Source organism: Misgurnus anguillicaudatus, chromosome 3 (genome assembly GCF_027580225.2).
Source record: "Misgurnus anguillicaudatus chromosome 3, ASM2758022v2, whole genome shotgun sequence".
Lineage (NCBI taxonomy): Eukaryota > Metazoa > Chordata > Actinopteri > Cypriniformes > Cobitidae > Misgurnus > Misgurnus anguillicaudatus.
In genome coordinates this window covers 11,102,716-11,120,515 of record NC_073339.2, presented here as the reverse complement: position 1 = coordinate 11,120,515, position 17,800 = coordinate 11,102,716, and the positions used below count along the sequence as shown (strand labels likewise).

Sequence of the window (17,800 nt, the reverse complement as noted above, 5' to 3'; positions counted from 1 at the left end):
TTATGAATAAAGACATTGATTTTGATTAATAAAACACTTAAAACCCTACTTACTGTCCCTTTAATTGATGAGATAACTCGTCAATGGCGGGGAAAGAGTTAAAGGTTCTTTATGGAACCATAGTGGCATCATGATTTTAGCATTGGCTTTATTCACCATTATCACACAGTACAACATCCTGTAAATTGAGGCATTACACGTCACATGTCAAAGGGAACCAAAGACTTAAATGTCCTTGTAGCATAACCACTCCAGAAGTAATGTTTGATTGAAATCCAGTATAAGAGCTCTTTTGATCATATGCTGCAGGCTCTATGCACTCACAATCCTTTCTTAGAAAAGAAAATATTGCATAAGCACAGACCGACCCACCGTGAGGAAAAAAAAGGAAAAATGACTGGACATGTGCGCACACACATAAGCATATGCATGCATTCTTTAGTTCCTGCGTGGCACTGGACTGTCGAACAACACAGATTCAGTGGTGTATGTCAACGCTGGACGTTGTGAGGCAGAAGCACAGATAAAATGACTCGCGTACGCACCGCCGCATGTAACGAAATGCATCCCACACAGCAGACAGATAGCAGATGGGGAGACTACCCTCAATTGCCACGGAGCTCAATTAGGATAAATGGAGCTATCTCTGGTGTGTGTGACCTGCTTCTATATTTAACCTGGGGGATGACAGCATTACAGCCTGGTACACATATATGCGTGTGAGATGTGAATGCCTCACCCCTTCACCCAACGCACCAACACCCCCAATCAGACACACGCACATACGTCGGTACTTCAAAGCGGGGTGTGCGGTATCCCTTTATGTATGAGCTGAGATGATTTACTGCGTATATTTAGACCAGGAGCTATTCTGGATCATGCACATCATAAACAAAAAAAATGAAAGTTTTTGGAAGTAATTGTGGGTAGTGGTTATAAACCCACCAGGAATTTGTATAAAAAAATTGTTGGCGCAAATATGAAAATTATTTTATAATTTATTTACCGTTATGCGGCTGTAGATGTATATGACTTAGTTTCTGCAGTTGTGAGCAAACAAATAATATTAAATATTTATTATATTACTGTACAGTATATAACCATCATGTGGGTTAATATATGTGTTTTAGAGAAAATTATTCATATTTTGAGCTTTTTTATGGGGCACAAACACCAACCATTTGCGCAAGTAGATTAAAGAGCACCTATTGTCCAACTCACATTTTTACATTTCCTTTGGTGTATAAGTGTGTATCAGTACATGTTAATCATATGCAAAAGGTACAAACCCCAAAGTAAACGATGACGCAAGTTATCGTCTCCAACGTAAATCTCCTTTCTTTAACTACAACAAACACACGGATTGTAGGCAACCGTTTACTTTCTGGGATTGGTGATGTAGACAAGACCGACATTATCATAATTCCTCCCGCTTCGGACTTACAGCTTATAAATTAAATCCCGTTAGCAACCGAATTATTTCGAACATGGTAAGAAGCATCACATTTCCAGGTGACATCAGAGGTATTCAGACCAATCCGAACGTACAGGGGTGCGATTCCCGAAAGCATCGTTAGCCAACTACTGACGTACGTTTCGTCGTTACTGACAAAGTTCAACGATTTGGTGTTTCAAACGAACATTCGCAAGTTGCATCGCAAACTTGTGTGGTTTGAACGACAGCTCTTTTCCTGTCGTTAGAAGCATCGTTCCTTGTTACTATAATGTAGTACATGTAGTACAATGTATATCCATCATTCTAAATCTATTAAAATTTAATTTTACGTCTTTAGGTTTGTAAACAGAATTAAAGAGCTGCATTTGAAACTGCGTATGTGTGTAGCTACGAGCTTTAAGACCCTGGGGAATCCCTGGGAGGAGTGACGTATGAGACTTGCGCATTAATTGAATATCTTGAAAATAAACAACAGATAACTAAATCACGATAACAAAACCAGTCTTCCGATGCAATATATGTTATTTACAGTAATAATCTGAAATTAAATCGATTTGCACTGATTAGTACTTCACCTCCCACGTGACATCATCATCTATGTTGTTAAACCAACATGGTTCAAACAACGAATGTGCGACAAAGTTACTATGCTTTCGGGAAACAGTCGTGACAAGGTAGTTCGTTTATCCAACTATGCATCGTGCTATGTTGGTTCAGCAGCAAGTTACGCCGTTGTTCAGGAAAAGAGTGAAATCTGGAGCTACAAAAATGTACGGTATGTGGAAAATAATGTGTTTTTAACCATAAACCACGCAAACACATTGTATAATACCAAATACACAAAATAACGTTGTTTTTAAGCAAATAAAATAGGTGCACTTTAAGTCAATGCAAAGACACAAATAGACGCAAACTCGCGCGAGACGATGCTAATAACGCAAATTGGGCGGCTTGATTGCCGCGAACATGTGCTAACCCTTCTTCCACGCAAAGTTTTGATTTGTATGTTTACATAAACTATGTTCATCATATTTGGTTAAACTACTCCTTTAAGAAAGTACTTTTGCAATTCAGATGTCACTCACCCAGCAGCTGTACTCCTCTTGTCAGACCATACACATCGATGAGAGCCCACAGCGGCTCTGTGGTCCTCACGCCACTGAAGAACAACATGGGGCTGGAGTCATTGATGCGATAAAACACTCTCCCCTTCTTGTCCACCCAGAATGAAATGAGGTTTCCTTCGTTCGCAAACTCCTCCGGCAGAGCTTTCGCCCAGAAGCCGCTCTGCGACACTAGGTCAGGGCAGGCGTATTTGGGCAGGCTGTCGGGGTTGATTCGAGACGGGTCTTTGGAAGTGAAGCCCAGGCGGAGAGCTCCACTCCAACAGCACTGTTTTTTAGTGATCTAGAGAGGAATAGAGATATCATTTAGGGCTCTTCATAATCTAAAACAGTGTATCAAAGAATGCTTTGTGTATTTTTGAGAGTTGGAATTTAGTATTTTAAAGCGACACCATGTACATTTTCAAGACCCTTGTGATAGTACATTAACTTTAAATAGGTTGAATGACATGTCTACCATAGCCTGACGGGGTCTGTATCGCTTTTACTCGTACTTTAAAACTTAGGGTTTCGGGAAGTAACCAGAGCACAAAAAAACTACAAAATTCGACTGCTTTACGGCATACGTCACTTCCTCCACACAATTTTTTTTTTACGTGAATTTTGCTGGAGGCTACTTAAGGAGTGTAGAGAGCAACTTTTATTGTGATTCTGTGGCACCGTGTTTGTGTCACGTACCAATGACATGGGCAACCCGGGTTTGATTCCCCTCTAAGGCAATTTTTTATATAAACTCACGATCTTGATTCATACATAAATGCGATCTTCTTTATAAATGACGGCGATTATCTTGCATATAGTTCTCTGTATTCAGATGCTGCATTCACGTGTTCACGTATTTACCTTTCTTTTACTGTCTATGGTATTTACATTACAATCCAGGATGCTGTAGCAGTCAGTCAAACTTGCTCAAACTCAAACAGTGTAAAACCAAACACTATTCATTCACCAATCAGATCCGAGCGTTTCTCTCTTTTCTCTTCCTCATTTGCTGCGTTCCGCTGTCACTCGTGTGACATATTACAAAGCGGCAGACCTAAACACATCGGTTTACTTGGATTTAGAGCGACAATTTTCACACAAAAGAGAGTAAAAACAAGCGGCATTGCGCAGGGAGAGAGAGAGAGACGATGCAACAATATTTGTTTCGAAAAAGGCAAGGAAATACTTCTGGTCGTTTCTTAATTGGAAGGCTGCAGCCTCCGGAGGTCAAATATGCAGGCTGCAAAGGTCATCAAGCCTGGTTTATTAAGGTAAACTGAGCATTACATTTGCAAGTCATAAGCATACTGCAACAATTTACGATTTACTAAGTATAATAGTCAACTTTATAATTGTTAATATTCTGAAATAAGACAGTCTTGATTAGGGATGCACCGAATATTCGGCCACCGAAAATTTTCGGCCGAAAATGGCCCAAAAGTGGATTTTCGGTTTTCGGCCGAAAGACTTTTATCACCGAAAAAATACGGCCGAAATAATGTGATGACGCAAACAGAAACCGCGACCTGCACGTGCTTGTCTGAAGTAACATATCTGCGGTGTGGACTAAATTTCTCTCAAACCCGCGTCCGCCGAATTTCTGACCAGGACCTCCGCAACCTGTGAGTTCCACTCCCGCCCACGACCGTAATGTTTGTGTCCAAACCCGCGGATTTTCTCTGGGCATTTGTGTACTGTTTTCACAAGCTCCGACTAAACATTCGTTCAGATTAACATCCAGAATAACAGACATGATTGCTTTTAAAATTAGGGATGTGCACGAATGGTCAAATATTCGATCAGCAATAATAATTAGAATGGGGAAAAAATGATAGCCTATTCAAATGTTTTTAATCCGCCACCGCAGCATTACGGCTACTGCTCATTTAATCTTTAATATAAAATATACATGAAAATTAATATGTATGTATTTCTGATTGTTTTGGTAATTCAGATTGCAGACTCATTTAAGTGTTTAGAGTTTTAATGCCGGGTGTTAGACGTGCTTCGCCGCCGCCGCATCAGCGTGCATCATGAGAGATTTGTTAGCTTCCTTATATAGCCTAGTTTATTTTGTTGTTAAAACGACACGAGACACACATGGAAAGCGAAACGGAGAACATGTATTTTATCTGTGGATATGGTTATAACGAACCCGATAACTGCAAATGCCGTAACAGCAAACAATAGCTCCGTTTTGTGAAGTGTTGTTAAATTAAGCTCGTAACTTTGCACCCTCTGCAATAATGTATCAAGCCAGCTTGCGTTATTTGTAACATAATATTAAATTCAGATATATTTGTTAGATCCGTTTGTTGTTCTCACTGGATAACAACAGAGCAGAGTTTTTTCTGCAGCTGGCATTAATGAGAAAAACGGGTTTCACCGGAGAAGGTAGGCTAAATATGATTTTCTTTCTAAACAAAAACATGTCAGACTAAATAAAGAAGATATTCATATTTGACTGAGCCTTTGATCCATTCGGGGTTTTAACGTGCATTAAAATGCCATCATTTTTATCAGCATAACATTAACGTTAAACAAAACCACAACTAGCACATCTCAGTTTTTAAATGTATATACTGCATGGCAAACAAGCACCAAAGGATTCATTAAACAAACAGTTTAACTTTTAACAACCTGATGTGTCACAAGTAGCCTACTCACCAGTTTTTCCAGATGTGAGGCAGATAGCCTATATAACTAAAGTTGGGTTTGTTAATGCCACATGCTGTTTGGCTTAATTTTCTTCTCAAATTGTGTGTGTTGACTCCATTTCTATTACACACAAAAATACCATAAGTGCAATGGTAGTACTAATAATTGGCATAATTTATTTCGGTGTTTCGGCTTTCGGCCTTGGTTTCCTCTTTTTCGGTTTTCGGTTTCGGCCAAGAATTTTCATTTCGGTGCATCCCTAGTCTTGATGACGTATGCAGCTTAGAAATCCGACAACCGGAGGCTGCGACCTTCAGATTGAGAAATGGCTTCTGCCACGACGAGTTCCTCATCAGAAAGTTGTAACATGACTGCGTTTCTCCCTGATGCCTCAAAATGTTGATCGTTTAGCGTTTTAAAGGTTTAGTTTTTAGTTTAGTTTTAAGGTTGGCCAGTTCTTTTCCTTTGCGACAGTGCTGCGGAGCTTGTGGCCTCTAGGGGCGCTAGGCGTGAAAATTACATGTCCAGCGCCCCCTAGTGGCCAAAAAGTTCCGCTGTGTGCCACTTATTTAAGCAGCTCTTTAAGCATTCTCTGAAATATTTACAGTGATGCATAAAGATGAAAATAAAGCATGAATAACAAAACTGGAAACAAGTTTAAAAACTCATTGAAACTTGGATGAGATTCTTTTAAAGCTTATTAAACTCTCATCTGAGTTGAAAAGCCGTGAGCAGAGGGTATGTTTTCTAATGGTCGTGCAATGGTTAAACATAAGGAGGGATTCAGGGGGTGCAGGAGGTAGTAGTGTAGTGTGTTTGGAGTAGAGGAGCTCTGTTTTATTTGACTTGCAGTAACAACTGCCTGGACTATAGGAATGAGATCTACAAACATGTCAGGAACATAGTGAGTTATGTGGAAGCGACCCTACGCTCCTGAGAATATCAAGATATTAAGAGAGAAACTGGTTTAGAAAGTACACACACAAACGTCTATATTGGTTGAGTAACTGGTTAGGCAAGATTAAGGCTCATGGCCTGGTGCAGGAGTGTTTGTTTTGCATTCTTACTGCATTAACAGTCTGACTTATTATTTAAATTTTAAAAATTGTTTCATCCTTGTCTTGGAGTTTTAGTCTTAAAGGGGACATAGCATGAAAATCTGACTTTTTCCATGTTTAAGTGTTATAATTGGGTCCCAGTGCTTCTATCAACCTAGAAAATGTGTAAAAAAACAATCCAGTAACTTAGTTTTGGTAAACCATTCTTTGTAAGCATGTGAAAAAAATAGGTCATTGAAATCTGGCTCCCCTTGTGATGTCAGAAGGGGATAATATTGCCCCTTAATCTGCACTATTTAACCGTGGCAGAGATCATCTTATTTGCATTTAAAGGAAAACACCACCGTTTTTCAATATTTTACTTTGTTCTTACCTCAACTTAGATGAATTAATACATACCTTTTTCAATGCATGCACTAAATCTTTGTACAGCGCGTTGTGAATGTGTTAGCATTTAGCCTAGCCCCATTCATTCCTTAGGATCCAGACAGGGATGAATTTAGAAGCCACTACACACTTCCATGTTTTCCCTATTTAAAGACTGTTACATGAGTAGTTACAAAAATAAAACATGGTGATTTTTTTAAACAAATAAAAAATGAGAACTATATTGTATGGCGGAAGAGCACTTTGTTTACAGCACATCAACCTCGGGCGCCCGAGGTCAAAGTAAGTGCTCTTCCGCCATACAATATAGTTCTCATTTTTTATCGCCAGGTTTTGTTTTGTGTCACCATACTTACTCGTGTGACTACTCATGTAAGAGTCTTCAAATAGGGAAAACATGGACGTGTTTGGTGGCTTCCCTGTTTGGATCCCAAGGAATGAATGGGGCCAGGCCAAATGCCAACACACTCACGACGCGCTGCACAAAGATCAAGTGCACGCATTGAATAAAGATAGATATGTATTTATTTGTCTAAGTTAAGGTAAGAACATAGTAAAATATTGAAATACGGTGGTGTTTTCCTTTAAAAGGACAAACCCAAAAACAGCACATTTTTGCTCACACCTACAAAATGGCATTTTTAGCATGCTATAATAAATTATCTATATTATCAGTGTTGGACAGATCTGTTGTTTCAACCGTTCATTCAGACGAATCGGTTCAAAGGAGTACTAGTACGAGTTTTTATCTACATACACCGCGCGTTCCCTTACATGGAAGTCAAAAGTTTGCGTCGTCATGTAGCCCTAAACGGACAAACTGCTCAATAGAGTGGGCTTTGTTACTATGTTGTCTCACGACATGTTTGTCCTGTGGCGGCTACCGTACAGTAGCTTCACTACGCGTTTCAATTCACAGTCTCACGGCTAGATGCCGCTAAAAGCACCTTATGAGCTATAAATAAGGCTATTAATACATGAAATCTTGCTAAAATGAAGGTAAACATCAATGTTTTCCAGTGCTTTCGGTCATTTTATCAAATTATGCAAACTCTATGAATGTACGGTGTATGTATATACAAGTGTATACGCTATTCGGCACTAATATTACTACTTCGAGTTTGAAATGTAGTTTAATTTGATTATGTTCCCTAAGCCATAAACGTAGACATTTAAAGAAACCCATGCATGCAAAAAAGTGTCTCTTCCTCATACCTTCAGAAGTATTAGCATCCGCTTGTGTGTATCGTCTCCCCATAAAACATTTCAGCATTCCACACTCCCTCTGTATATCCCACAATTCCCAAACATTTACTACATTACATTTATGCATTTTGGCAGACGCTTTAACTGACTTACAGTCCATGACAAAGTATTTTATCATCAGTGTGTATGGCTTTAAACCCATTTCCTTTGGGCTGCTTACACTAGCACATTCAACCGGCTCCGGTATCGCCTGTGCTTACCTTTAAGCGGACCTGCTCATACAGAGCAATGGGTCGATTGCTGAACGTGATGGCGTTGCAGAAGCTGGCCTGCCGTTTGACGCTTTTCTGCGCCAGATCCATGACGATCTGAGAGCCTTTAGCATTGGGGTGGAACAGAAGGGGGCTCACCGGTACACCTCCGCACGAATGCAGGGCCAGACAGCGCTTGGGTTTGTGGTGACACCTGTGAATGGTTGAGGGGAATGGTCCACCGAAAGAGTCTGGAAAAAAGAGAGAGAGATCTTATTAAATCATGATCTACCAATATAGAGATTTTAAAATGTATCTTTATACAGACTCCACGGTGACCTAATCCCTTCAGGTGCTTTTTTAGCTGAATACTTAGTTTGTAGAAAAAAGTTGACTTAATAGCTAACACAGCTATAAACCACAGTTGTGATTGTTTTCTCCCTACAGTAATTGTGCTTAAAACCTGAGCCTCAATATAACTAAAGCCTGCACTTACTTTCAAATCAATGAACCGCATTTAATAGCTTCAGTCGACTGACCCCATTTCGGACTAGTTTATGTTTACCACATTTTTATTAGACAAAGTGATTTTAATCCACATACAGTACAGTATATATCCGATTCAATTTGCCCAACAGTTTCAGTCCTAAAGCACAGCATGCTAATGGCCCTTAAAATGCATTCTCAACCGCTTTGAATTACAGCATCTACCAAAGGTAAAGTATAAGGTGCTGTAAATATAAACTATGTAGTATTATGTAACTAACTTCTTTCTAATTTACTTATAATTATATTGCTACTAATTAAATGTTTATACTCATTACTGGGTCATTATCAAGGTTGTAACAGTGGCCCAGTTTGCTGCAACAAAATGAATGAACTGACACACCAACAGACCACAAATTTTTTTTAGAATAGTTTTTCATTAATTATACACCCTTCTGCATAACCACCCCACACACCCAACACGTCATACCAGAAAATGCAGTTACAGATCATTTCTCAGTAATGGGAACAAACATTTAATTAGTATCAATATAATTAAATGAATTACAAAAAAGTTAGTTACAATACTGCATAGTATCTATTTACTGCACATTACACTTTACCTTTGGTAGACGGTGCTTTTATCCAAAGAGATTTACAGTGCATTTTAATGTAAACATTTGATCAGTATGTATGTGTCCTATAAATCGAACCCATGAGCTGCTAATGCAATGCTTTACCAATTCAACTATTTGACCCAAACACAACTCAAAACAAAAACTTAATACTTAAGCATCGAAAAGTGAACTTTACTGTAACTTTTCCTTTTAAGTGGTTTCAACCATCTTGGATATACCATATGTGACTCTCGACAAAAAAAAGGGTCAAAGTATTTAAATTTTATTGAATAAATACGCTTTCTATTGATGTATGGTTTGTTAGGATAGGACAATATTTGGGCTATTTGAAATAGATACAGCTAGCTGAAAAATATTGAGAAAATGGCCTTTCCAAATGAAGTCCTTAGCAAGACATATTACTAATATTTTTTTATATATTCAGGGTCGCAAATTTACTAAGTTTTTCATGGAACATGATCTGTACTTAATGATTTTTGGAATAAATTTTGACCCATACAGTGCTATTGCTACCTGTGCGAATTGTTACCTGTGTGACTTATGATCGATTTTGTGGTCCAGGGTCTGTATACTAATATATATATATATATATATATATATATATATATATATATATATATATATATATATATATATATATATATATATATATATATATATATATATATATATATATATATTATCATGGTTTTGTTCAAATGATTTGGAAATGTTCAAAATGAACTGATACACACACTGAAAACATTTGAACAAGTTTTATTTTGAAAATCACAATTTAATATTTCATGTCCATGAAATTATTTATTTGGTAAAAAAATAAATAAATCGGTCTAATAAGTTTACCCTGAATGAATACAATACATTATCCCTTAAATGCCTTCTTGTGCAAAAAACTATGTTGCATGTGCACGCCTGCGTCAAACTGATTCTGGCTAGACAGGATTTACAGCAAGTTTTCAAAATCACGGTAATCAAACACGGTTGTAATGATAATTAAATTTTAAACGATAATACTAACCGTCAGGACATTTTATCGTGGTTAAATGTTAAATGTGAAACCGGTAATCGTCCCATCTATTTATGTATCTATATCCCATCTATAAATGTATATATATATACACATTTAACGAAACAGACTGTTACTGTGGGTTCACACCAGTTGCGTTTGAGGCATCAAATTCGCGTCTACCGCGTCTTGTTTGCCGCTTGAACATTTTGAGTTTACTCGCTTCATTCACGCATTAAATTCTAGTCATCTAGACAATTACATGGAAATTTGCGTCATGGGAGGGGCTTCTGCAACTCCGCTCGCTTCCTGTAATCACGTCACTACTAGAGCAAGCTTCTGATTGATTAACGCGGTGCATTTTTCAGCCAAAGTTAAAAATTTTAAACTCGCGCGTTTGCCGTGGCAACGCTCAATTTGCGCCATTGAGGCGGAATCACATCTACCGCGCCGTGCTAAATTTAATTCGCGCAGCAAGACCTCCGGACGCGCTTCAACGCATCTTTACATTTACTTAACATTGAAATCAGTCGCGCTTGACGCCTCTGCCGCGGCTGGTCTGAACTCAGCATTAGGGCCTTGACTACATTGCGCAAAACCAGTCATGTTGCTATCATCGCGTCACCAGGCTGCGAATCTTGTATGGGTGCAGACACCTTATGATTTTATGACAGAAGCCGTGGCCTTTGTCATGATTTCAACCACTTAAAGCTATACAGTAAAAAAATCCTTGTTGCACTTACATTTTTAAGTTTAATTAACTTTCTTGACTAGTGAGGAGTTGCTATAAATTGATTAAAAATAAAGTTGAATTAGCTTAAGTTATTTCAACTTCACTTTTATAATTTATTGCAACTCCTCACTAGTCAAGAAATACATTTTCTATTTAATTTGATTACATTTAAAAATGTAAGGAATTTTTACAGTGTAGGTTGGTTTGTGTTAGCCATTGCATTCGTCTTATTAGATAGCAGCTGCCCAAGTCCAAAGACTCACTGTGATTTATAATGTGTTCAGTAAGGCAGACATTTAAAAGCCAATATGCACATTTATGCAGATGCATTTTGCAAAAAATTTGGAGTCCCGGCCGCCTATCTCCACTGATTCACGTCCAGCATTTACTTGGGCTCCTTTAACAGGATAACACACCATCACAGGTCTGTAATGGGCCAGACACATTTAGAGGAGTGTTCACAGACACCAATCAGGTCAGCTATTGTGGCTCCCTTGTAGTAAACTGATAGTGGGCAGTGACATGTTTCCTGAGCAATGCAGATAAGAGCCATGCTGGTCTCAAAAGAAGATATGCCAGATGAATAAAGACCAGACATCTTTTCTAACTGGAAACCACAGGCCTTAAAAAAATGCTGGATTATTTTCAACCCAGTGTTGGCTCAAAAAAAAAAAAAATGGATGAAAACAAACAATTGGGTTGTAATTTAACCTATGCTGGGTTGTTTCATCCTAAAATGGTGGGTTGTTTTAACCCACCGTTGGGTCAAATATAAAAAAATTCTGGATTAATTTAAACCAATCGCTAACTTTTTCCTTTTTTGACCCAATGCTAGATTGAAAGTAACAAATTTTTTAGAGTCTATGTACGACTACACCCATCACACTGTAAAAAGTGAAAGTTGGATCTACTTAATTTTTTTTACTTCAAATGGCTTTGTTTTATTAAATTACATTTTCTCATTTTAAGTAAAAAATTTAAAGTGAAAAAAATTACTTCAATTAGTAACAAAGTAACTTTAAATTTGCTTAATAAACTTTTTTAAATTGTAAGTTGAAAAAAATTACAATTACCAATTGAAGTAATATATTTTAAGTTAAAGGCGGAGTGCATGATTTTTGAAAAACGCTTTGGAAAAGACAGTCGGGCCGAATACCAAAACACACTTGTAGCCAATCAGCAGTAAGGAGTGTGTCTACTAACTGACATCATTGCCTGGGTTGCGTATGTATGGGGTGGGTCTATCAAAAAAAGGTCCAGATTCTATTGGAGTAGGGGCGTGTTTGTTTAGGTGATTTCAAATGTCAATATTGGCTTTCAGAGATTGTGCACCCCGCCTTTAATCCAACTTTCACTTTTTACAGTGTACAATAAAACATTACATTGTCAAAGCATTCATATATCATAAGTGCTCTTTAAACAGTAGGTCTATTTCATTGCTAATAACAACGTTCTTTTGTGTATTTGGTATAATACAATGTATTCGAGTGGTTTATTGTTAAAAAACACATTATTTTCCATATACTATAAAAATAGCTCCAGATATCCTGCCTTCCTCAAACTCTTTGATTTTGTACAAAACTCATCGATCGTTAACTTTGGGGTTTGTACCTTTTGCATATTGTTAATACATGTAATGCACACTTACATACCAAAGATTCTTTTTAAACACTTTTAAAGGAGTTTACATCTATTCTTTATTAACCTAATTAATTTATTATTTTTAATTTTTTTAATAAATATTATTATATTTATTATTTATTAATCTTTATTGTTTAGTCATCCATTTTCGAAAACATTATTTTAAAATCTCTGTATAGTAATGAATAAATAATATGTTGACTCAACATAACATACTGTAACACACCGTATGTTTTCACCACATAACTAATTTCAAACTTTAAGATGCATACCTTCAGTTTATAAGATCACGAAAAACATTTCAGTCACAAAACTTTTGAATAGTAGTGTAAGTGTGTGGTCAGATGGCAGACGGTCATTGTGCATCACCATCGCAGTCTGAGCACTCGGAGATGAATACATTATCAAACACAAGAGCTACAGCTGTCAGACAGAAAATGGAGGTTAAGTAGCAGCTCATGTTACTTAGCAACGTTGCCATGGAGAAAGCTTTCTCTTTAAGTCTGATCTGAGATCAGCCTCTGTGCTTTTCCTGGGTATAGATAAGCCTGAGGAAGCTGCTCTCAGATCAGTTACAAACAGCCTCACTTTAGGGCTGCATCATATGTCTGGTAAATGCTGTTCAACCGTTACGGTGCTAAACGGGCTTACTAAGATGCACATAAATCAAATAAAGCATTTAAAAAAAATATATTTTGCAAATGAATGAAATAAATGTGTTGCAGGATAAGTTTTACACCAAGAGTTGGCATGTTTATATAAATAAAGAATGAGGGGAAAGCTTTTTAGGTTTTGATTTAAATCTTGCAAACCCCCTTGCAACCAACCATAACACCTTAGCAAACATCTGGCACCCCATTCACAACACCCAAGCATCGTAGGAACAGGCGTCAGTCTCACTTTTTCTATAAAATCTAGTTAGAAAATTAAAAGATGATGTAATCATCTATGTTCAGTTGTTTATAACTTGCTATTGTTATCCTAAACTTTCTTACGCAAGATGCATAAAACACATACAACACCATAACACAGAATACACAGACAGAAACGCATTGTAGGTAATGCAAGTCAGTGACGTGAACGGTCTCCCGACGCACATCAGATTCCCCTCTGGGCTACAGAATACAGATGCTTCATTTCTATGGCAACCACATCTTTTTGTAAAGCAACTATTGGATGGCAGTGTCTTACATAACATCAATTTATAAAGAACAGCCTGAGGGAACTGAATCAACTTATTTGAGCATGAAATCATTTATTTTACATTTATGCATTTGGCAGATGCTTTTATCCGAAGCGACTTCAAGCTATACACTTTTTTTCATCAGTTCCTGGGAATCGAACCAACACAGCCTTTGCATTGCTACGCAATGCTATACCAACTGAGCTACAGGAATTTATATATTACATCTACACTCACCTAAAGAATTATTAGGAACACCTGTTCAATTTCTTATTAATGCAATTATCTAATCAACCAATCACATGGCAGTTACTTCAATGCATTTAGGGGTGTGGTCCTGGTTAAGACAATCTTTTGAACTCCAAACTGAATGTCAGAATGGGAAAGAAAGGTGATTTAAGCTATTTTGAGTGCGGCATGGTTGTTGGTGCCACTCGGGCCGGTCTGAGTATTTCACAACCTGCTCAGTTACTGGGATTTTCACGCACAACCATTTCTAGCGTTTACAAAGAATGGTGTGAAAAGGAAAAAACGTCCAGTATGTGGCAGTCCTGTGGGTGAAAATGCCTTAACAGAGATCAAAGGAGAATGGGCCAACTGATTCAAGTTGATAGAAGAGCAACCTAGACTTAAATAACCACTCGTTACAACCGAGGTATGCAGCAAAGCATTTGTGAAGCCACAACACACACAACCTTGAGGCGGATGGGCTACAACAGCAGAAGACCCCACCGGGTACCACTCATTGCCACTACAAACAGGAAAAAGAGGCTAGAATTTGCACGAGCTCACCAAAATTGGACAGTTGAAGACTTGAAAAAATGTTGCCTGGTCTGATGAGTCTCGATTTCTGTTGAGACATTCAGATGGTAGAGTCAGAATTTGGCGTAAACAGAATGAGAAAATTCATCATGCCTTGTTACCACTGTGTAGGCTGGTGGTGGTGTAATGGTGTGGGGGAATGTTTTCTTGGCACACTTTAGGCCCCTTAGTGCCAATTGGGCATCGTTTAAATGCCACAGCCTACCTAAGCATTGTTTCTGACCATGTCCATCCCTTTATGACCACCATGTACCCATCCTCTGATGGCTACTTCCAGCAGGATGATGCATCATTTCACAAAGCTCGAATCATTTCAAATTGGTTTCTTGAACATGACAATGAGTTGACTGTACTAAAATGGCCCCCACAGTCACCAGATCTCAACCCAATAGAGCATCTTTGGGATGTGGTGGAACTGGAGCTTTGTGCCCTGAATGTGCATCTCACAAATCTCCAACAACTGCAAGATGCTATCCTATCAATATGGGCCAACATTTCTTAAGAATGCATTCAGCACCTTGTTGAATCAATGCTATGTAGATTTAAGGCAGTTTTGAAGGGAAAAGGGGGTCAAATACAGTATTAGTATGGTGTTCCTAATAATCCTTTAGGTGAGTGTATATGGATTTGTCTATTCAATTCAATTTCAATTCAATTGGTTCCACATTTATAAAGAGGTTTAATAAAGCACGTACTGTATAATTACTCAAATAATGAAAATGTCAAGTGCTAAGGGCTTTAATTGAAGGGGACTGTATACATAACCTAAGCTCCCATGTGGCCTGTTAGTATGGATCACTTGATATAACTCGTCTCTCTTCTGTTGCCAGGTCAGATTTAAAATTGCGGCGTGGAAAAAGCTACTAGTGTATCTCTAACATAGTCTCATTACCATGAACACCTGTTCAGGGCGGGTTCACATGTGGTGCCAGAGGTCAAACAATGTCAGGTTATGTGTAAACAGCCCCCATCACTCACTTCACGATCAAATAAATGCCTGCCCTCAAAAGCATCCCCAAGGCTTAGTTCTGTATTTTGCTGAATATACAGAAAATTCGATACAAACTGGGTTACGTGAGATTGTAAGGGTAGCCGTTTGGTGCCTGTTGTGCAATGTCAGCTAGTTAAGACTTTTATATGTTGTATTATTATGTAATATCATTACTTTTATATTTCTTTTAATAACCTGTTTTGCATGAGTACCTCGGGCTTAACTGTTTTTATGTAAATAAAATAAGTAGGTCAGGTGAAATGTGCAAAATAGTCAAATGCGATCATTATTTATTCAATTATTTGCTAAGGTGTGTTACAGTATATGGTTTCTCAGCAGGTTTTTATATCGTAAAGTGTCTTTAAGCTCTATTGAAGAAAATAATTTTATTAAAGATTTTATACTTTATAAGTCGAGCACTGACTTACTTTTAAAGGGATAGTTCACCCAAAAATGAAAATTTTGTAATTTACTCACCCTCATGTTGTTACAAACCTTTGTTCTGCTGAACACAAAGGACAATATTTTGAGCAATGTTTGTAACCAAACGGTTGTTGAGCACCATTGACTTTCATAGTAGTATTTTGTCCTACTATGGAAGTCAATGGTGCTTCTGTTTCCTGCTTGATTACAAATATCTTCCTTTGTGTGAGTTTTTTTACCAAGTTAAAGGAGATTTACAGAATATGTTAAAATGTTGACCGAATTTTTGAGAATTTTACTTTTATTCAGAAAGGACAGTAAAGAGTGACTGAAGACGTTTGTTTTAGAAGTAGGGATTTTTGCATGTACTTAGAGGGTTTTGTAGCAAAAGACAAATTTGTTTAAGGAAAACACCACTGTTTTTTAATATTTTACTATGTTCTTACCTCAACTTTCCTCAACTTTTTTTCAATGTGTGCACTTTTAATCTTTATACAGCACTTTGTGAATGTGTTAGCATTTAGCCTAGCTCCATTAATTTCTATGGCTCCAAACAAAAGTTTTATTTTGTACCACAATACTTACTGGTGTCACTACTCATGTAACAGTCTTTAAATAGGGAAAACATGGAAGTGTTTGGTGGCTTATAAATTCATCCCTGTTTGGAGCCATAGGAATGAATGGGGCTAGGATAAATGCTAATACATTCACAATGCGCTGTACAAACATTAAGTGCACCCATTGAAAGACGATATGTATTAATTCATCTAAGTTGAGGTAAGAACATAGTAAAATATTGAAAACGGTGCTGTTTTCCTTTAAATACCAATGAAAGTGACATTATAAAAATAAGGCATTTTAATTTCTGATTAATAACCTTTCAATTAAAGTAAAATTACTGAAACTAAACATAAGATGCTCATTACCAAGAAAACGTGTCACTCGCTTGCACTTAGGAGGTTTTACATCTAAACTCTTCAATTATTTAAAGGAACCAGAGGAAATCAACACCTTAAGAAACGATGTACTTGGCAACCATAATGTGAAAATTGGTTAGAGGTGAGAGACGCATCATGTGACCACAAAATATCACCATGGCAACCAGCTTGGCTAAAAATCCATGTGATTCTAGATTTGGGTATTCGAATGCTTCTTCCATCGGCTAAAATAACCAGGATATCATAGAGAGAGATGATCTGTCCTAAACAAACATCCACAAACACCCAAAGTGTCCTCTCCCCAAACAAACACGCACATCAACAAGCAACAGATGCATGATACACACACTGTCAGTTATCAACACAAGATGATCACATCAGTTCTTATTTATTTTAACTTCAAACAATAGCTAATTGTTTTTATTTATTTATTTAAAATGGAAAAACTTATAGGTGAAAAGCTAAAATTGCTGTTAAATTAAATGTTTGTACTCCATTACAAATTGCATGGGTTAGCTTTGATCATAAGCATATTGCTATCCTCATATCAAATTCAATCAATGTGTTCACTTCACGAACAAACAACTTTAAACAGACCACTATCAAAACCTTACTCCACTAAAACCTGTCACATAAATGACAAGACCCCTCCTTTAAGCCCTAAATTACGATCCATCACATGTGTTTATCCTAAAGGTTCAGTTTTGGGCTTTCCAGGCAGGCATCTACAACATGATGCTCGTGTTGCATGTAAAATACTAACAATAGCTAGCTGACCTAATTCTTTCACAACAGTATAACCGAGTATAACTGACAT

The 17,800-nt window shown here is 37.5% G+C and overlaps 1 protein-coding gene across 2 annotated transcripts in view; it reads right to left on the bottom strand.

Moving 5' to 3' along the window:
* neurl1aa (neuralized E3 ubiquitin protein ligase 1Aa) overlaps window positions 1-17,800 on the bottom strand; it is a 94,658-nt gene that overhangs the window by 32,435 nt on the left and 44,423 nt on the right. For both annotated transcript variants that reach the window (XM_055204572.2, XM_055204573.2), the window contains exons 2-3: window positions 8,132-8,373; window positions 2,542-2,863 (exon numbers count right to left, since the gene is read on the bottom strand). In XM_055204572.2, coding sequence (XP_055060547.1) covers window positions 2,542-2,863; window positions 8,132-8,373 — 564 coding nt within the window. The remainder of the gene's footprint in view (window positions 1-2,541; window positions 2,864-8,131; window positions 8,374-17,800) is intronic.